The sequence below is a fragment of the Sitophilus oryzae genome, unplaced genomic scaffold (assembly GCF_002938485.1).
Source record: "Sitophilus oryzae breed Bouriz unplaced genomic scaffold, Soryzae_2.0 scaffold_1658_pilon_pilon, whole genome shotgun sequence".
Lineage (NCBI taxonomy): Eukaryota > Metazoa > Arthropoda > Insecta > Coleoptera > Curculionidae > Sitophilus > Sitophilus oryzae.
The window spans coordinates 852,977-875,571 of record NW_022146345.1 but is presented as its reverse complement, the minus strand read 5'-3'; the positions used below and the strand labels follow the sequence as shown (position 1 = coordinate 875,571).

Here is a 22,595-nt window from a genome sequence, read left to right as displayed (position 1 = left end):
AGAAATTGCTGCAATATTAAGTTACCATGTATAAATATATATGTATTTATAAACTAACTATATTAATGTGCATAGTGTAAATAGTTTAGAATAATTACTGCAAATAAATATTTTCGTAACTATTAATTTTAAGGATCAGACCTACTAATAAATCACAATGGATAAAAAACATTTAAGTTGTGTAGTTTGTAAAAAATACACTAGTGATAAAGTGATTATTTCTGAAGGCAGACTAGAAAAATGCAAACAATTTTTAAAAGTGCGCCAACAACATGGCGTAAAATTCAATGAAGTGGTTTTACCAGAAAATGTATCCCCGACAAAAATTCCTGTAGCACTGTGTATGGTATACACAGTGCTACAGGAATTTTTCAGCTGTTATGAAGAAACAGACACTGAAATCTTTAAAGTACAATTCCTAAACCATCAACATCTTCATCAGGTAAAGTCCACTATTTTTCATTTGGTATTTATATATTAGAAATAATATAGACAACGCTTATTTTATAAGTTTTTAGTAAAACTGGAAGTGTTGAAAACAACGATCTGTATTTTAGGCGACCCTTTTTTTTCTTATCTGACTTCTGTGTTTTGTCAGACTTTTATTATACATTATTGTCACTATTTTATTATTCATTATTATGTTTATTATACAATAATTGGCACATTTTCTGTAATACTTATTTCTAACATATTAAAAAAGTTAACTGTAACAAAACAAATTAAAATAAAAGTAGTTCAAATTTTAGTTTTCTATTGATTTAAATTTGATTTTTTTTTGTGAATCAATAATTATTTGACTATAATTTATAAAATAACAATTAAAATTCAGATATTTGAATATGAATGTTAATATTGTAATTATGACGAAAATATTGTTTTTTTTAACTCGTAGGAGTTAGATGTTCACTCCTAGGAGGAAGAAAAAGAAATATCTTGTCCCCTCTACAACAAAAATTCCTATGTATAATTCCGCAATAAGTTACAGATTAACGGGACACAATAGATCTATAAGGTCGCGGTAAGCCCCCCTCCCACTCATTCTACATTCTGCAGTTAAAATTCAAATTTACCTGACCTAACCAAACCAATCCAAGTTTGTTCAAGTTCCAAATTAGTTCGGTAAAAAACAATGGAAAGTCGGTCTGCGTAATTATAAAATTGCCACCCTATATATAAAACTGATTTGAATACCCTCTATATACAACTGTTAACTATACTCATGTTGTACACATAGATATTTATAATTATTATAAGGTATACAGACACTTGATCCATTACGTGCATCAACGTGACATCGTATGTCATGAAACGACCTTGCCTTGCTAAGCAAAATGAAATCTAAAAAAAAATGTAACATAATCCGCTAGGTGACGTAGTTTCTCAATGGTGAAGAATCACGAACTATGCGTAGAGTTTACCTCAGTGCTGATTTTTATTTTTTATATTAGCAAATATCGATCGTTTATTCCATCGGAATTGTTTGTAAAGAATCGATGACGTTACAATGTTGCATCGACGATTAATAATAAATGACTTGTGGATTTAAATTGAAGATTCTCTTAATTTGTATTTTAATCACGATCAGAATTAGGTTTCGAATAAGGTATTGTTTAAAACAGTTATTTAAATGATCCTCGATATACTTTGAATTACTCCTTAAACTTGATATTAAGATGAATGTATTTTAACAGCATTCATTAATTTTAAGTTTGCTGTGATCACACCTTATTCATAACCAGCCTGTAGAGTTACGATTTTTCGCGGCTCTTAAATCATGCCTCATCAATATCTGGTTTATTACTGCTTTGGCGACAGAATATACAGGGTGTCCCAGGCTGAGCGTGCATTAGAACTTTCTAGAGAACTACAATATCTAGCTCGGAAATTTCTTGCACATCACAGTTTCACAACGAGATCTATCGATTAAAAATATTTTCAATATGGCGGTACTTCCGGAAATACCGGAAATTGACAGTAACTTTCTTATTTTAAATGGGTGTTCCCATTTTTTATTACATACTTAAATTATCTGTAAAATTTTATGAATGTTGATATTAAACACTCTATATCTAACATTGACCGTTTTTGAGAAAAAAAAATATTTAAAATTTTGAACGAAAAAAACTGTCTGTCAAAAATATGTGTATAGCCAAAACGTCAAATTTAGTGATTACCACAGCCACTGTGTCATAAAGAAATAACATGTGGCTATCTGTTTCAAAAATTAAATTGTTCGAATGTCATATAAGAATGGCCGCAGCTGTCATAGTATTGAGCGATTAAAAAATTATCGTACATCATTTTTTTCAAATGGAAACCCATTTTTTATTTCACTAGTGAAAAGGCTTTGCAATTCGTTACTTTTTGATTATACATGTTCCTATACCTAAAATAAATCGTTTTTTAAGTTATTTGAGATTTAGTTTTAAAGCGTATATTTTTCTTGGTTTTAACAAGTAGCCTATGACTTTAAACGTCAAGTGATGTAAAACAATAAATCTGGCCATGTCATATATTGTGACGCTTTGTTCAAAAAGCAGCATCATTTCCGAGCCAACTTTGCGCTGTTTTTTTTTCGATCATACGGAATATTATTAATAATATCAACTATTGGATATCACTAAACAGCGAAAATACGAGATATATTTTTATAAATACACTTTGTAAACTCTTAAGGCGGGCAGTATTTATAATATAGGAAATACAAATAATTTGTTTTCTGTCAGATGGAAAGAAATTGTCTGACCGTTTGACACTTAATGTCAAAAGAACCTAGGTAAAATCAAGAAAAATATACGTTTCCAAATTAAATCTTAATTAACTTAAAAACGATTTATTTTAGGTACAGGAACATGTATAGCTAAAAAGTAACGAATTGAAAAACATTTTTATTAATGAAATAAAAAAGGCGGCTTCCATTTGAAAAAAATGATTTATGATAATTTTTTAATCGCTCAATTCCATGACAGCTACCGCCACTATTATATGACAATTTAATTTTTTAAATAGATAGCCACATGTCTTCTCTTTATGTCAAGGTGGCTGTGGTAATCACTAAATTTGACTTTTAGGCTATACAAATTTTTTTGACAGGTAGTTTTTTTTCGTCCAAAAATTATAATTATTTTTTTTCTCAAAAACGGTTAATGTTAGGGATAGAGTGTTTTACATCAATATTCATAGAATTTTACAGAGAATTGAAATATGTAATAAAAGATAGGAGCACCCATTTAAAATAAGAAAGTTGCTGTCAACTTCCGGTATTTCCGGAAGCGCCGCCATATTGAAAATATTTTTAAGCGATAGATCTCGTTGTAAATCAATGTTGTGCAAAAAATCTCCGATCTAGATATTGTGATTCTCTAGAAACTTCTAATGCACTTAGGGACACTCTGCCTGGGACACCCTGTATATCCCTTGTGACTAAGTCCATCAAGAAGTACAGTAATAATCTAAAATGTATTTCAATAAAAAGTACCACGAGTGTTCGAGAAAATAATACATATCAAAAATTCTTTCTAGCTGTGCATATGTAGATGACTTATGAAAAGTAATGTTGTATGTCTTGAGGAAATGTAATTGATAATGTGTAATTTTTCCTCAAACTAGAGAATTTTTCCTTAAATTCCACATCCAGAGGTGTCTCACCGATGGAATTACATGTACATTTTCTTGGTAGTCGCTGGCAGTTGGCTATAGTTATATGGCAAACATGGGCAGTCTTCTTCGCAGTCATTGACAGTCGCTTGGCCGTAGAATTATATTTTGGCAGTTTATTTACTTTTTTTACCCAAGTGAGACACCCTTCGTTCATAGTTAAATATCACTTTACTTCTAAAAAAACCGATATATAATTTATTTTTGTTATTTTCAACGACAAACAAGGCAACATTGTTTAGACAAACAATGTTGCATAAACATTACCTCTGTATGGCTGTTCAAATTGTACCTGTACGATTTAGGGAAATAGCAGCTTTAATAGGATAGTGGAAGTGCAGCATTTAGTCTGTAGGCATATGTATATGTGTACATAAGCTGATTTGAGGTATAAGATTACCTGCAAGCAGAACTGATAGTAGTAGTCGTAAAAGCCTATAAAAATATTAACTAGGCAGATGAGTTGTTTATGGTAACCCTTTCGAACATATAGAGCAGTAGAAACTAGTTTATAGAAGTTGATTTATTTATAATAACTACGATTAATATTATGAATATTATTAGATCGGAGACTGAGATTCATATTCACAATTCTTTTCACAAGTAATTCACAATAAATTCACAATAAAAAAAGTTAAAAGTAATATGTTTAAATTGCTGACCTGGATATTATTTATTTGAATCTTTAAATTGGCTCGATTTTCCTTATGCAATTACCGCTAATCAGTATTGTTGCAATGAATATAATCAGATTAAATAGTTTAAAAAACCAGAGTCGTACTTGAAATATATTTTTTTGAAATAATGCTATAAAGAAACTATAAGAGATGTGGAATAGATCAAACTAACAGTAATTACACCCACCCAGTACGGAAAATGTTGTAAATTTTTTAACTTTTAGTTTATACTGCTCTCCCGTAATTATATAGATATTCTCTTATGTAGAAGTATAAGAAACAAAACGATTGAAACTGGTGCTCCACTACCGACATGTAGGCGAGGGTTTTGTAGATTACGAAGATAAAGTGAAGTTTAAATGTGTTTTATTGAAAAAGGGCAATTCTTTTGTAATAAGGATCTAACGTGTTAACTAAGTGTTATATTTATTTTGTTCTATTATGTGGAATTAATCCTGGACTTTCAAAGTTTCTAGAATGAGGAAAATCGAAGCCTTCAAAATCTAGTTATTTCCTCGGATGCTCAAGATATACTAAACAGAGTACACATCAAATCAATCCGTCTAACTTCACACGAACTTAGAGACAGAGAGAGAGCAAAAAAAGAAATCGGCATACTTTGAACATACTCTCAGGAGTGACTATCAACCAGGAATACCGCCTACTACACCTTAACGTCACAGATAAAATTGAAAGTAAGCGAGGTCCAGACACAAGACAGATGTCGTGGATGAAAGAGAAGACATTAAAGAATGGACTGCATTGAGTAACCAGCGAGGTAATCACACACTCGTTAGAACAGCGGAAAAACAGTCGGCAATATTCATCAAAAGAGGCACCTGAAGAAGAAGATCATAAAGTAAACAAACTTTTTTGACAATGGAAAGCTTTGTATACAGTTTATGGAAAATAAATGTTTTAAATTTGTGTATAATGCAAGAAATACTTATAAAACCAATTTTATAATTATGACAAGAAAGAGTAGTGCACAAGTACCCGTGTGCCTAGAGGTGTTTCAACTCTCGTCCAGCATTTTTACAGTCGTTTCTTCGACTGCTGCCGGCATTTGATCAAACGGTAATTTTTGATAAAAGTAAAACTAACTTGGGCACCTAGATCAACTCTGCCTGAAACCAGTAGGTAGATAGGATTCATAATCCTAAGGTAATAAGAGGCAGTTAAAGTGTAGTGCTAGCCACACCATTTTCCTAGTATATACAGGGTGTTTCAAAACAAATGCGAAAAACTTCAGGGGGTGATTCCTTGTTAAAAATAAAGGGTAGTTTGCTTTATAAACGTTGGGTCAAAAGTCAACCATTAGGGAGATATCGCGGTTCAAAGATGGCGGAAAAATAAAGTTTTTATTTTTATCTTGAAAACGAAAAGATATAGACTAATGAAAACTTATGGAAGCATTACTGTTATGAAAACATACTTTCTGGTAATTTTTCACTTTTTAAAATGAAAATTAATTAATTAATTTTTTCGCATATGTTTGATAAGATTTTTTTCTTTAAATTTCGTTAACAAGAATGATAGGGGTAGTTTATTTATACCCCTACCACTCATTTTGAAAAAGTGAGAAAATTACCAGAAAGTGTGTTTTCATAACAGTAATGCTTTCATAAAATTTCATTAGTCCATCGCTTGTCGTTTACAAGATAAAAAAATAAAAACATTACTTTTCCGCCATCTTTGTACCGCGATATCTCCCTTCTCTCCCTTCTCTCCCCTCGACTTTTGACCCAACGTTTATAAAGCAAACTACCCTTTATTTTGAACAAGGAATCACCCCCTGAAGTGTTTCGCATTTGTTTTGAAGCACCCTGTATACAGACGACTATATACAGTTATACAGATTATAGCAAGCTGTACCTTGCTAGTCCCAAGGCATGTAAACACTATATATGGAAGAATTATTATGAGAGGGCAAAAATAGTTAATCTTATTAAAAACATACATCGCAAATTCGAGAATGATTTTTTAAAAATAATGGCACTATTAAATGTTACGAAATTTATACAATAATCATTAACATGTCACACCCAAATAGCGTACCAAATTAATAAACAAATAAAAGACGACTAAACATGGCGGCGAACGATCGCGCCCTAATGCGCTTCCAATGACCAATTAACACATTTTTATGTAATTGGAGATTTTCAAACGGGCCATTAGAGAAGAACGCGTTTTTTGACATTTCGAACCGAAGAGCACCGTGCGACACATTCGGAGACATTGACCATACCATTCTGGTACACGATTGAAATAGTCCCGTACATGCCGTATATTGCAGGTTGCCGCAAGAAGAAGATCCATTTTTATTAGATGCCTTGGAATAAAAATTAGACTGTATCGATAGTCCGGGCAAAATAGACTTAATATCCATAATATGGCAGTTAATTATAATTTTTGTTACTTTTTTTTGCAGTCTTTTTTAATAAAAATAAAAAAAAGTTTGGTACCTAAGTCGACTCAGTCTTAAAACACAAGATTGATTATTTATTTAGATTTATAGCTTAGGATTCAACTTTAGGAATTCAAAGCTCCTATTTAAATACACAAAAAAAAGCAATGTCTTATGGCGCGCTCAGAGGACTGGCAGAGGAGGTTTACTTGGCAAACATTTGTTATTAGTATACAGAGTCTGGCAATAGTGCGACGGCCATCTATACAAAATTGCTAAATTATTTATTATACGAACTCCGACGCACTATCACCGGAACCTGTATGTCAATAAAAAATGTTTGCCAAGTACACGAGTCGTAAGAATGCGCAATAAAGGCCGTATTTCATTAAACGCAGTATTTCATTTTTTTTCTCAAGGAATCTTTATTTTAAGTTAACAATTTTAGTTTGATGTAATGTTTCCATTTAAAAATTGTATTACTCCCGATTAGAACAACAATTTCTATTTTAATATTAAATTCAATATATTAAATTAATATTTTTAATAATAATATATTAAATTAATATTTTTAAATAAATTAAATTTAATTTTGAAATAAAATTATGGAATCTTTATATTAAATAATGATTTCCTCAATTTTAAACTATAATTATATTTGGTTTAAAACGGTTGTGTGTTATTTCCAATGAAATATTATTCTAAATATAAGAATTTCGTTTATACCTTGGACGAAACTTCATACTGCCTTCGGCCACGCCGCATAATATTTGCATCATTGTCATCTGTTTAATAGAACACAAGGAAAGGTTGTGATCGTTAATAATAATAAATGATGGGTGATGGAATAGAAAGTGCCCTCAAAGAGAATGGGGTTGTTGTCAAAATATTATTGAAACATTTAACAGTTCTCTATATATTGGTCTATTTCCTATTAGCTGACCCTAAATTAAGAAATGCTTTAAAGAATATAGTATACCGAGCGCGTCTCAAAAGTCGCTCACATATATAACTTTTTTATTTTTTTACATAAAAAAACGAGATTTGGTAGGTATGTTATATAATGACATAAATTAGAATTGATTGAAGTATTCAATTGTTTTTGGACCCATCCTGTTTCACAATGACTATAACTTTAGATTTTTAAACGGCACCCTCGGTATTTTTTTACTTTATTCGATAGAAAATGACACTTTGTTTAGAATGACATATTATATGTCAACTTTGGACATTTTCGCTTTAAAAAAATTGTATTTTACATTTCACTCTAGAATGCCATGGCTGCGAAAAACACTACTTTTTAATCAACGAGCCTTGGAAAAATAGATTTGAGCCTCTAATGTTTTTATTGTCTTGTCCTGGCCGGCTAAAAGATGCTCAAATCGTATTTTTAATTATATCTCAATTTTTTTAAAAGGAACCAGGGTGCATATTAACTTGGGCTCATTAGCATATTTGAAAAAAGCATTTTTTTACGAATAATTTGGTACCACACACTTGATATTTCGAGTCAAATTGTCTTTATAAACCGCATGCTACAATTTCAAATAAACCATATGCGAAAACGTCAAAAGTTGCCATATGATATGGCATTCTATTCAGAGTGTCGTTCTATTCATAGTTTTCTGTGGAATACATTAAAAAAATACCGAGGGTGCCATTTAAAAATCAAAAGTTGTAGTCATTTCCTGTGAAACAGGAAGTGACCGTAAACAATTGAATACGTCAATCCATCCTAATTTATGTCGTATACTAACATACCAAATCTCGTTTTTTTATCTACAGAAATAAAAAAGTTATAGGGGTGAGTCACTTTTGAGACGCACCCGGTATATTATGTTTTTTAAGACAAAAATAGAGCTTAAGGTGAGTAAAAATGTAATTTTTCGTGAAATAAAAGAGAAAAATGTTCTAACCTCAAAATATTTTTTTGAGGTAAGATGCGGTTTTTTTTCTGTTAAAAATAAATGGTTATAGATACGTTGTTTTATTTATTATATTTATATATTTAAATTTCTGGTAAAAATGTAAATTTTAAGAATAAAGAGCACAAGATTATTATTTTTGCTATAATAATTGAGAAAAAAAAATCAACTGTATACTTGCTTTCAGAATATCTAATCTATCATTAAATAATATCGGACTTTTCGATTTATGCTCTGAAAATTCAAGTTAAATTTGCCAAACGCATACTTCATTACTATATCATTTTGGGGCAAGCAATTCCATTTCTCGAAATGATGTAGCCAGATCTTTTCGAGACAAAATATATATTTGATCAATTTAAGCAATTCTGATCAAGAATTCCATGCTCTACATTTAAAAAGATATCTATTTGAGTATATTCAAATCTAACATATGCTCAAGGTTAATAACATTAAAACATGTATTTTCTTTTTTGTATTTTCTTGCCTATGTAGGAACATGGAATTCCTAAAGTTGAACAGGAGCCTATATGAATAGGATCCAGTAAAGTTGAATAGGAATGTGTCACATAATAGAAATTCCTATTATGGTAATATCTATTTCAACTGCAAAGCGGTGACATACTAAACAATATTGAATAGAAATTGAAATTGAAATAATAGAAAACAATTTAGAAATATATTGAAATACAATAGAAAATACTATATCATAATAAAATTTACTGCATTATCACTGTTATTTTTTTTTTAATAATTAATTTAACTTAACCACAATGGTGTTATTTTAAAAAACGAAAATGTAATAGCAATACAGTGCTAGCATCTACAAATGCCTGAGCAATACATTTATTTATATTGTATTGGATAAGAAAAAGCATTTAATTTTCGGTTTGGGAGCCGATCGGTTCTTTCATAGTAATTTTTTCATAACTGATTTAAAAAAAAAATAAATAAATTACCAAGATTGAATCACATTTATTCAAAATACGCACCAAGAAATAATTCTAAATAAATTTTGAAACAGAAAAATAAGTATTTTTAGAGCAGTATTGAAATTTATTTTCCAAAAGTACCATACTAAACCGTGTGAAAGCAATAACGTATCGATTTCAATCGTATAGTACGCTGAGGTACCTTCCATACTCGCGAAATTCTCAAAGGGACGACAGATTCTTTCCCCCGCATTCATCCTCTAACGACAAAAATTATTGCACAAAAAAAATCGCCTCGACGTCTCTTCTGATCTAAATACATGATTGTGCATCACGACCGTCAATGTATATAAGAGGAGGATCGTCTTCCGAAGATTCATTCAGCGGTTGACAATTCTTTAGATACATACATACATTACATATAGTTAGTTAGTAGTTAGTGGTATATGGAATTAGCTTTATTCAATCTGGTATAGTGCAAAAATATAAGTGCAAAAGATGGAAAAAGTAAGTTCAACTTCTAAGAAGCTCCAAAAAAAACTTTAATGTCTTTTTTTTCTGCATAAGCATCTGTACTTTTTCATTATTTATTATATTAGAAAATAATTACAGTTAGAGGTTGGAACCTTTGGTGTTACAGCAAAATTAAACACTAATTTACCACAATATACAAAAACACTTTACTTTTGCACTGGAGACGCATTTCGCTAACTAAGTTAGAATTATCAGCAGATGACTAAAACTGAAGAAAAGTACTGAGATTTAATCATCTGCTGGTGATGCTAACATGGTTGACGAAATGCGCGTCTAGTGGAAGAGTAACAAATAATACCATAATATAGTCATTACAGCAGTTTCAAACATTAGTTGACAATGTACCTAGACAAATATTGTTTTTTTATGTTGTGTATATTACTTACTTTGAAGATGCAACTAAGTCCAGCTGGTATTAAAATTTTCAGCACAAAAATAGTTATTTCAAGTAGATTTAATATAAAAGCAACAACTTTTATATTTCCAACAACTTTGTCGTTTTAATAACCTACTTCAAATATATTCATTAATGTTATTTCTTCCACAAATCCTATAATTTCTAAAGATTGACATTAACTATAAAAAATGGTTTAACTTCAATTTCAAAACTTTACAATTTCCCAACTTCTTTATTGAAGTTTCTTTATTCTACTGTAACTTTTTTGCATCCAAATATTCTATATTGACTTGTATCTCAATCCAAGTAAAGCAACTAAGATATTTCCAGAATAACAAAAATAAAAAACACTTCAGTTATTTCTTATTCCAACTTACCAAAAGTAAATTTTCATTCCTGCATTCATTTTCTTACGACAAAAATTATTGCACAAAAAAATCGTATCAACGTCTCTTCTGATCTAAATACATGATTGTGCATCACGACCGTTAATGCATATAAGAGGAAGATCGGCTTCCAAAGCTTCATTCAGCGCTTGACGATTATTTAGATACATACACACATTGCAAATAGTTAGTTAGTAGTTAGTGGTAAATGGAATTAATTTACTCAATCTGGTATAGTGCAAAAACGTAACTTCAAAAGATGGAACAAGTAAGATGTACTTCTAAGAAACTAAATATACAAGAAAATCTTAAACTTGTTTTTTTGCTTACATTATCTAATACCATCACAGAGTCATTACAACAGTATCGAACATTAGTCGAGAATATAGACAAATATATTAATAATAATTATATTGTGAATATTACTTTCTTTGAAAATATAACTAGGTCCAGTTGGTACTAAATTTCCAGTATCCAGTAGTAATTTCAAGTATTATTATTTACTACAAAAGTTACCTTATTTAATTTGAATCAGGCTTTACATCTTAACAAACATAACCAAATAAAATTCTGATTTATTCTTTATTTTCTCATTATCACAAAGAGATAACATTATACAATATAAATAAAAAAAACTTAATAAAATAGCTCCCGCTATATAGCGTTAATGCCGTTGGAGTAAGGCAAGCATGCAGCTTGCCATGCAGAGCCGTTCGGTATACAGGAAGGTAATGTAGGCATAGCATTACGCTTCAACCGCCTATTTTATTACCTCAGGATTGTCACAATCCCAAGTACTCATTAAGGCTGAGTCGACCAAGTACCATGACTAAATTTATTTTATTAAAATAGTCTGCTGATGAAATACCGGCTGTAGGAGCCGGAAAACACTACAAACTTAGTAAGAGCTGATAAGCCTCCTACGCCCCGGGCACATATTTAAAAACTCCCATACTCATAAATTCGTTGAAATGTTTAAGTATTGTAACCTTTTCAATTAAATCATTTGAGCTAAACTGTAGATTCGATTTATTTCACAATTGGATTTTTTTTATGAAATAAAAAAGAAAAAACAATTTAAAAAAATATATACTATTACTGATACTATTTTTTCGTTATAGCCATTATTTAGTTAAAACATTATTAAATAATTACAAGTAAACTGTTCGCATAACAATGGTAGACGACATCTACAAATCACAGAACCCCCCCCGCACTCTATCTAAATAAATTGTCTCATAAAGACAATGATTCAGTGTAGTTAGCAAATATTAATCGTCTAATAGTACGACATACTCAAAATGGTATGCTAGTCATTGAGCTCTAATACCAACATTCGTAATAAGATACATAAATCGGATTAAGATAATATTTTTTAAATTAAGAATTTAATTAGAAAAAATTTGTATATGACCATAAGATCGAAAAAAAGATCGGTGAAAAGAAAGAAACTCAAAAATAATATAAAATATATAATAAAATTCACAACCCACATTTCAACCAAGCCAATTGGACGCGGTTTTTTTTTTTTTTTTTTTTTTTTTTTTTTTTTTTTTTTTTTTTTTATTTATAAAATAAACTTTATAATGAAAACTTTTTAACTGTTCTAACTTTAGCCATATATACATTAATACTTTTCTATGCCAATAGCTGATACCATGAAGAAATATCACTTGTTAAAAATAATTTCATATTTCAAATTCTGCAGATACTTATTAAGATTACAGTTGGGGAGTTTGGAACCTTGTGGTGTTAGAGACATCAAAATAAAACTAAATTTTAAACACGCCAAGTATTCTAGTTTAGTTCAAAAAAATCAAATCATGTAATCTTCAACACCTCTTATGCGTTATGTTTGGTACCCAGGGTGATAAGTTGCGATGGTAGGATGTTTCGCGCGTCCCAGGGAGTAAATCTAACAAAGGAATTAACGTAATCAGAATTTTAAATTTAAAATGGAAATTCTTTCTTCATTCATTTCTCGGCATTTTTTTTCTTTATTTTTAAATATTAAGTAGTAATACCTGTTGTATACGTTACATTACATCAAAAGAAAGGAATGTTGTTACAAGAGTTTACTTTAAATATCGCCTAATTTACGAATTGTTCTTCAGGAATATTATTGTACGGTATGCCACTAATCCTGATTTTATTTTACAAATCTCTGTTGCTAATGACATTTTAGCATAAAAAATATTAATCTAATTTAAACTTGTTAAAGTGTGGATTTTAAAAATGTTGTAACCTTAAATAAAGCAATTTAGAGATGTGCAGAAGAAAATTGTTAAATATTTTATCATAATAACAAAACAAGATTAAAAAAATGTCCACTGTATTCATAATAGCATATATTATAATTCTAGTAATCTTGTATATCAAATTAAATTTTATTAATAAAAAAAATTGTATATAACATTATTATTTTTTTCTAATTATACCCTGTCTTTTGTTGGTTTGGACCGCTGTCCGAAACAACACGAACCAAGTTAATTCATATTTAACCGCCAAACGACGGAAAGGAATGTGGAATGGAAACGGAAGTAAGATATAACAAATGTTGTGTTATCGCTGTATCTATTTTATTTTCTCCCTCTATTTACGAATAGATGGCGGCCCAAGCTCGAGATATGGACCACCAGGCTACCAACCAGGTATTCCATTGGGGAACGGAAATGGAAACGGCAACGGAAACGGAAATGGTAATGGATATAATGGAGGACCTCCGGCTCCTGTTTATGGAGCTCCAGCAAATGAAACGGTACGATATTTTAATGAAAAAAGGTATTAATGTTTTGTCTAAACGCTGGTTTTGTATTGATCACCGAGTTTAGCGACCCTAGACGATGGTGAAGTTTGAACTCTCACATCGTAGATCTGTTGTTTCCTATGTAAAAGTGTCAACTATATTTTGACACAATATCTATTCACACTGGTTAGAGGCCGTATGAGATCGATATTTTGAAAACTAAAATTTAAAATAAATAGAAAACAATCTTCGAGTGATTTACAACATTTAAACTCAAGAAACATCTGAACCGTAGTTTAAATGATCTCTTCATTCAAGAGCATTTGTTGTGGATCTTTTACCCTAAACAGAAAACTATTAAATTTATTTTAATTTACCTCTTTGGTATTTATACAGAAAATAAATTTAAATAGAATTTAATCCAGAAAAGATATCTGAAATGTATAAGAAAAATTGAATAGAAAGTCAACAATGACAAATAACAATAACTGTCAAGTCGATTGATCACAATCTATCCAGATTATTCGATCAATCTGTCATCCGTAGGTACCACAGAGTTTCTCAGACTCCTACAAAGTTCCCTTTTAAATAACTGATGATTTTTTTTATTTGTTTTTCAAATCCGTTTAATATCGAACTAATTTAAATTAAGAACACGTAAATGTTTAGACACAATATAGACTCATATCTTAAAAAGTTATACTTGTTTTAAAGTGTATATTGGTAATTTTAATTCTAAAAAATAAGTAACAACTAAAATCAAATATGCACTTAAAAATTAAGTCCAAACATTATTTCAGGAAATGGTAATGGCAACGGTAATGGTTATGACGTAGACAGTGATCAGCAGCCTGGTACCAGTTACCTTCCTCTGAAAAAAAAAAATGGAAAACTTTTTTTTTAATAAAAATAATTACTTACCACCAGCCATGAGCTATGAACCTTCTACATCATATGGCGTACCAAATGGTAAGTAAATGATTTTCGAATGTATACCACAAGAAGTTTCGGGATTACGAAAAAAATAGAAAAACTTTTTTTTACTGAAACAAAATGCGTTACCCGGCAACACTACCACTCCGAAGGAGGAGTAGTGTTGCCGATATCGTATTGAGTGTCAGGCAAAAGTATTATGTAATCCGGAATCATCAAGTTTTCAAAAGATTATACAACAATAAAGTACAAACATCCTTCCTTATTTAAAACATTTGCCAAATTTTGTAATAAGAATTGACGGGATATTTGTGGAACTGAATAGAATGATTCTGAATTAAATTTTCAAAAAAGATGACAATTACAGTATGGCCACCAAGCGATAATAACTTAAATTGAAATCACTTATTGCAATAACAATAACTTCTATATTATATACCAAGGGTGTTTCAAAACAAATGCGAAAAACTTCGGGGGGCGATCTTGTTCAAAATAAAAGTAGTTGCTTCATAAACGTTGGTCAAAAGTCAACCATTATACCAGGGAGATATCGCGGTACAAGATGGCGGAGAAAATAATGTTTGTCTATTTTTATCTGAAAACGAAAATAAATAGACCTAATGAAATTTTATGGAAGCAATTACTGGTATGAAAACACACTTACTTTTATTTTTTGTAATTTTTTTTTTTTTTTTTTTTTATCAAAAAAATACACAAGAGATAAAAAAGTTTCTAAACAAACTAAACTATCTAAATGATTTTTTTTGCATAAATTTTATAAGATTTTTTTAAATTTCGTTAACAAGAAATGATAGGGTAGTTTATCTTCAACCACTTCCATCATTTTTAAAAAAGTGAAAACATTAACAGAAAGTGTGTTTTTCATAACAGTAATGCTTCACTCAATTCATTAGTCTATCTCTTTTCGTTTCAAGATAAATAGATAAAAACAATTAATTTTTGCCGCTCTTTGTAGCGCGATATCTCCCTAATGTTTGACTTTTGACCCACGTTAATGAAATAAACTACCTTTTACTTTGAACAAGGAATCACCCCTGAAGTTTTTCCGCATTTGTTTTGAAAACACCCTGTAATATAGAAAAAATATACATAGAGTTGTGTATAAATCTTATTATTTTTACTAATTATTATTTAATTAAATCTATTTAATAGTAAAAATGAAATGGTAAACAATGGGCAACGGTAATGGCAAACGGTATACTCGAAGGAAATGGAAGAAATCATTGCCTCCCAAGGCATGGTAACGGTAACGGCAGATGCAAGGTAATGGCCGTCTAAACAACATAGAGTTCCCCGATGGTAAAAATGAAATGGAAATGGAAACGGAAACGGAAACGGAAACGGTATAACCATTTTCTTTGTTTTAATATAAATCGGTAAACTAGCTGACCTAATATATGATTTATAATAAATTATAATATTTATTTTTTTTTTTTTTTTTTTTTTTTTTTTTTTTTTTTTTTAGATATATTTTGGTTTAAATATTGTATATTTATTAGTACTGACATCTTTGCTAAAGAGTAAGTAATATGTATTCAGAAATGTATATAACATATGCGATCATTAGTTTTTGGCCAGTTCAGTATAGAGAATTTAAAAACAATATATAAAGATCAATTTAAAAATTTAGAAGTTTAAAAACAAGAAAAAAATATATACAAAAAATATTCCATTTTGATTTTGCCAACTCTACTTGCAAAATAATCATTTCAACTTCACTGATCTCAGTATATAAATAGTCTAGAGTAACCAAGGTTAAGTCAAAATGTTACCATTAATATCAGAAGTCGCAGTAAGAAAGCTGACCAGCTACAATCCGAAAAAGATAACTAATCTATCCAATGAATTAAATTAGTTAATCTAAAATATTATTAATATTTTCAAATTAAGATTTTAAAACACAATTTTTTTTATTTATATAGGTATGGCAAACACGCAAACCAGTATATGGTGTCCCTACAAATGGAAACGGCAACGGCAACGGAAACGGATACTCTAACGGCAACGGCAATGGCAACGGTAGTCAATAAATATATTAATAATTTAACCCAATAATTGAATTTTACATAATTTAATACAGGATATAGCAGACCAAGTTCAACATATGGTGTTCCAAACGGTAACGGAAATGGAAATGGCAATGGCAATGGTAAATATATAAAATCCTTTTTAAATAAAACCTAATTTTAATAAGGAATATAATACTAGGAAATGGAAAACCTAAACCAACATATGGAGTACCCAACGGAAACGGTAATGGAAACGGTTATGCCAATGGAAACGGCAACGGAAATGGATACGCTGCGAATGGAGGTTATGCTAATGGAGCGCCAGAAGAAAGTACTGTAAGTAATTTCTTTAAAACTTATGAATATTGTCCAAAGAATGCTTCTGCGTATTTCTATACTCGCACTGTAAGAAAATCAACAAAATAAAATAGCTTTTTCCATAGCAACTGTTAAAATTGTCTTATATCTATCAAAAATGGTAGATAAAATAGTACTTTAACCCCAAGTGTAAATAAAATGATACTTTAACAGCGAGGATAGATTAAAACTTTATTTCTTCTCGCACGTTTTTTAATTGCTTCCATTTTTTGAAAATTTTTGTATTCCTTTTCATAAGTTATTCGAGATTTAAATGGTCAGCCTGAATATCTGTTGGTAATTTACTTATTTCGTTTTGAGCCATTTTTGGCTCCAATTCAAGCAGCAATCGACACGAAAAAGAATTAAAAAATATTGACTCAAAACTAACAACTAAAGAGACAGCTTTATTTATTTGTCAAATTACATAGAAACCAACGCCAACCCAGCACAATCTTTTTTCTACTCGTAATAAATTCCTTGAAATAATAATTTCTGAATATTTTTTAAAACGTAACTCGCTATGGAAAAAAAAAATATTTTCTACACGACAATAAAATTGCATTATCGTCTTGTATAAAAAATAAGTATATTTTTGTTAATACCAGTGCATGACCAATGTTGACATGGGTATTTTACTAATAAAACAAATTTGCCTAACGAACAAAAAAATGCTTAACGTTTCAGGAGGTTATATCTCCTCCTGTCATGGGAAGCAAAAAAACAAAGAACAAAGAAACAATAACTTAAAATATCTAACTACCACTATTCAAGAACACTTTAGTTTTTTTTAACAGATACGTCTATTAAAAACCGCTGACGTTCTGTTAAAATTACATATTAAGTTCACTTCAAAATTAACAATTACCTACTACCTGATAACAATTAATTACTTAAGGTAAAACCAAAAAGCTTCAATCTTTCTGTATATGATATACCGTATGATCGAAAAAAAAAACGGCGTCAACGATGGCTATAAAATGTATATCGTTGTCATTTTATATATAAATTTATATAGGAAATGTCATCGATCGCCATTTCCCAGCCAACTGCACGCCGTTTTTTTTCGATCATACGGTAAGATGTTATGTTTATTAAAATTAAGGAGGCAGCGATAGCCATACAATTACTAACTTCTACAGCTGCCTGAGCGATACTTTTGTTTATATTAAACTGTATTAAAAAATCCTCATTTATTTTTCGCTTAGAGACTATCATCGTTAATAAAATTACCTCCAAAATAAACAATTACTACCTGGTAATAATTACTTTTACAATTACTTATTTTAGTTTGTATGAATATTGGTCTATATATTTTTTTCTAATTTAAAATATTTTTGTCTGGAAAGTAAACGATACAAATTCAAATTAGAATTTCTTTACATTGCATCTTAACTCTAATATTTTAACCCGTTAATTTGAAAGTATACAATTATTATTTAAATGTAATTTGTACTAAATAGGAACCTGCGAAATACCAATTCGAGTATCAAGTAAGCGATCCAGAATCAGGAAACGAATTTGGGCACAAGGAGGAAAGAGACGGAGATTTCACTACCGGCGAGTACAACGTCCTTCTTCCTGATGGTAGAAAGCAAATTGTAACGTACGAAGCCGACTTGGATGGGTACAAACCGGTAGTCACTTATGAAGGTAACTAATGAACTAAAATTGAACATACACTTAAACTTCAGCCGATATTATTTATGGCTTCAGTGTTAAAAAATTATGAATTGCTCTTTTTAAACTTACAACTTTCTTTTCATAAAGAAAAAAATCTCCAAATTAAGTTTTTACTTCTTTCCCTTCTTTCCAAGCTATTTGAACTAACACTTGGTTTTTAGTTTTCTAGACATATTCAGCTTTTAAAGTGTCAGAGCCATACAGTAAAATACTTAAAATACTTACTTTTTTGTTGTTTTATCTGCTAATGTACTAATTCTAATTTTTATTTTTAATATTTTTAATGTACATTTCTCTACTAAATGGGCTCAGTAGGTAGGTAGTTTTATACCGCATATTGCATGTGAATAATATATTTACTTCATATTATCCACTGTAAACATTCCTAAAAATAGCAAAAAGTCCTTAAGATAATTTATTGAATTGTTTTGCTATTACATTTCTTACTGTAAATATTCAGAGGTATTTTCCTCTATTCCTGTAATTACTAAACTCAAATTCGATTAGTAGTTTGCTTTAATTCATATCTTTTAATTAATCTTAATTTATATCTAGGCACTTAATTCATATCTTTTAATTATCTTAATTTATATCTAGGCACCTATATACTAGCAGCAGGTGCCTAGTAGTGCAGATACGATTGTTCTTCTCTGGTGCAGAGGTACAGCAGTCGTTTGAATATCCAGTCGAATCAACATTAAATAAATACTTGTTATATTCACAATTCTAAGATAACAATTATTGTTGGCTGAAGCGTAGTATTAGCAGTATCTACCTAATGTACTTACGGCTCTACTATATCAAGTTATACCTTGCTACTCCTAGTGCGTGTGAATAGTATACATATGAGAAACTACTATGACAAACAAATACTGCCTTTATCAATTTTTAACAACTTTTCGTAACCTTCTTATTGGTTTCAATAATACTATTTTGGAATCCAGATTAGAGTAACACTATTATGTTATTTCAACGATTTCAGAAGCTGCAATCTGAGGAATTTTGGTTTTTGACAAATTCTACTTTTCCATATTGGTTAAAAGTTAATCTGATTAAAATACCTGTTATTCTGATTATACTATTAAATGGTTTATTTTTTGAGTATTTCGCGTAAAATTAACTATCGGCAAAAATATCTTAGTTGCAACGTGGGACATTTTGATTTTTGACAAAATTTGCTGAGTATCTCTTCTATTTTTTTTTTCAAAAAAAAATATTTTGCTTCAATTAAAATATGTTGTAGTACTAACCGCCTACTTACTACGACTCATTTTCTGATTAACAGTGAGTACTAGAATTCTTATGTTTTTAATGTATATCTGTCTTAAAAATTTATAAAGATATTCTTGTACCAACAAAATAAACTTTAATGTAACTTAGAACAGTGGAATAAATTAGGCGTGGCGACCAAACCAACCAATATTTGATGGTGCTACCTACAGTTTTTATTACAGCTATTTATTTAAAAAAAAATTTGTTTGTTTCTTTTGTTTGTTTTTTAATATAATTCATATCTTCTAAGGTGGCAATGGAAATGGAAACGGTAATGGAAACGGATACTCCTATCCCAACGGCAATGGAAACGGTAACGGAAACGGATACTCTTATCCAAATGGCAATGGAAACGGAAATGGAAACGGATACAGCAACGGAAACGGCAATGGCGGTAATGGAAACGGCAATGGCAACGGATATCCCGGGAGTAACGGAAACGGATACTCGTACTGATTGCAGTTTATTTTCCAATCTAGTAATAAATATTGCAAAGGATGCGGGTATTTGTCTAATGGAGTGATGAGGACTGACAAATATATTAGTATCTTTTCCTAAAAATGCCAAGGATTTCAACTTAACTCTCACCTATATCTATAACTCTTACCTAGTCTTAAAAATATTATTTTTCAACAGATATGTACACAAATCGATATACTTACAATATATCTGTTTAAAAATAATTCTATTTGTCACCGCCACTAACTGCATTAGCGTTATACTTATTTAGTTTTTAATTTTTAATTTTGTATTATATTACTATAATTTCATTTATATGTGTTTAGTTTTAGTATTACTTTACACACATTTGTACTACGACCATTCTTTCAGTATTTATTTCATTTGTGTAATCATTTTATAGTGTTATTTGCCTATGATGTCAATCGACTGATGACGACTGCTATGATAAGGACCTGATCATTAAATCGTGTTCAATTATTATTTGCGGACACTGTATATATTCTGTAATGTAAAAGTAAATCTTTTACGTATCTAGTATTTATTTATTTTTAAATAAATGCTGTTTGTATGATATCTGAAGTTTTAATTTTTACTATTCAACTATTATTGGTATATCTAGCTGAAAAAATTTTAAACTTAAACTATAAACTGCCACAAATAACGATCATATTATAATTTAAAATAGGAAATTTGATATAATAATAATTTCTAATGTGATAAATTTTAACTTGAATGCCAATCATATACTCTACAGAGACATATGGGTGGTTAATTCATTTATGGCGAGTTTACAATATAAAATAAATTATCTGTGTATAAAAATACAAATCTGACTTGTGCATAGAATGGTATAATACTTTAATTAAAAAAATATATATATTTAATTGATGTATGAGAATATTATAAGTATAATTGGAAAACAAATTTGCACACTTATGCATTATGTTAAATATGGGAAAACATGTTATAATATAATCGAGAAACATTACTAATCAAATGATCAATAATTTGCGAAACATGTCTGTAAAATAAAGCAATTTACTGACAATTAGTTGAAACTAGAGCGGCTCATGTTTTTATTTGCATATGTTACATATTTAAAGATATTTTTAAGGATATTTAAGGATTTAAGGCGGTTTTATTTTATCCTTGGACATACTAAAAGTTCCTATCGTTTCTAGGAGCTTTGCAAATTTCCTAGGTTGTACTATATAATATGACCTGATCCTTTTAATATAGACTAGAATGGTCTGATTTGTATTAGGACATATTTGATTTGAAATGGCCTTATTGAACTATTTTGCATCTAGTGGTTTCAATAGACAATAATACTATTTCTGTTGATTCTACATCATGTATCATACCCCGTCTTGTAAAATATGACACAATTAACGTGGAAATAAACCTTTATGAAGAAAACGTTGGAAAGGGAAACTGAAACCTCGTCATGTGTAAATGTATTGACATATGATGATCAATATAGGAATTTCATTGATACAATAATTCAAAATGCCGCAAAACGAATTCTTGCTGAAACCAATAAATGTTGTTTAGTTGCTATCTTTTAATGAAAAAGTGCACCTTTTGTTTTATAAAAACTGCGTTATTTCTTAGGTAAAAATATTGCAATTCAGTTTACATCGAAGTTTACTCGTATTTATATCGAGGTAACTTTGACCTCGTAAAAATTGTGGATTTTGAAAAACTTTTTGCTTGGCTTTATCCTTCGACTTCTAAAACACATACAAATTTAAAATATCCATTTTTCAATACCAACTTGGCGTCAAATTTTTATTATTTAATACAAAATAGAGTGACTTCTGGTCTTCTGGGTTGAAGTTTTCCATAAAGCAGGTCAAATCTGATATTTCCTAAGACAAATCAGACCATTCTAGTTTGTCGTAAAAAGTATCAGGCCATACCAGTATGGCCTAGGAAATTTGCAAAGTTCCTATTAATATAGATAGGACGCTAAAAAGATGTTCAGTTCAGAGTTCACATTATCAAGTTCACTTAACGGTCAGTGATACTTCTGGCCGAAACGTTGTGTAAACATAATAAATAAAGACAATGAAAGTCCGAAAGTCTTTTTGTTTCAATACTGAATCATTGTCTACCACATTCAAAATAAATATAGATATGAATTGTTGGTAGGTCCTAGCCAACAAACTAAAACGGCTTAAAATCAGATATT

At 29.9% G+C, this 22,595-nt stretch overlaps 1 protein-coding gene across 1 annotated transcript; it reads left to right on the top strand.

The window, feature by feature from the left end:
- Nucleotides 1-13,439: 13,439 nt before the first annotated feature.
- LOC115880793 (pro-resilin-like) lies at nucleotides 13,440-20,536 on the top strand. The gene is made up of 7 exons (XM_030898079.1): nucleotides 13,440-13,458; nucleotides 13,525-13,676; nucleotides 16,541-16,637; nucleotides 16,699-16,767; nucleotides 16,827-16,963; nucleotides 18,448-18,637; nucleotides 20,190-20,536. The coding sequence occupies exons 1-7, from the start codon at nucleotides 13,440-13,442 to the stop codon at nucleotides 20,393-20,395; spliced, it is 870 nt and encodes a 289-aa protein (XP_030753939.1). The 3' UTR covers nucleotides 20,396-20,536.
- Nucleotides 20,537-22,595: the final 2,059 nt, after the last annotated feature.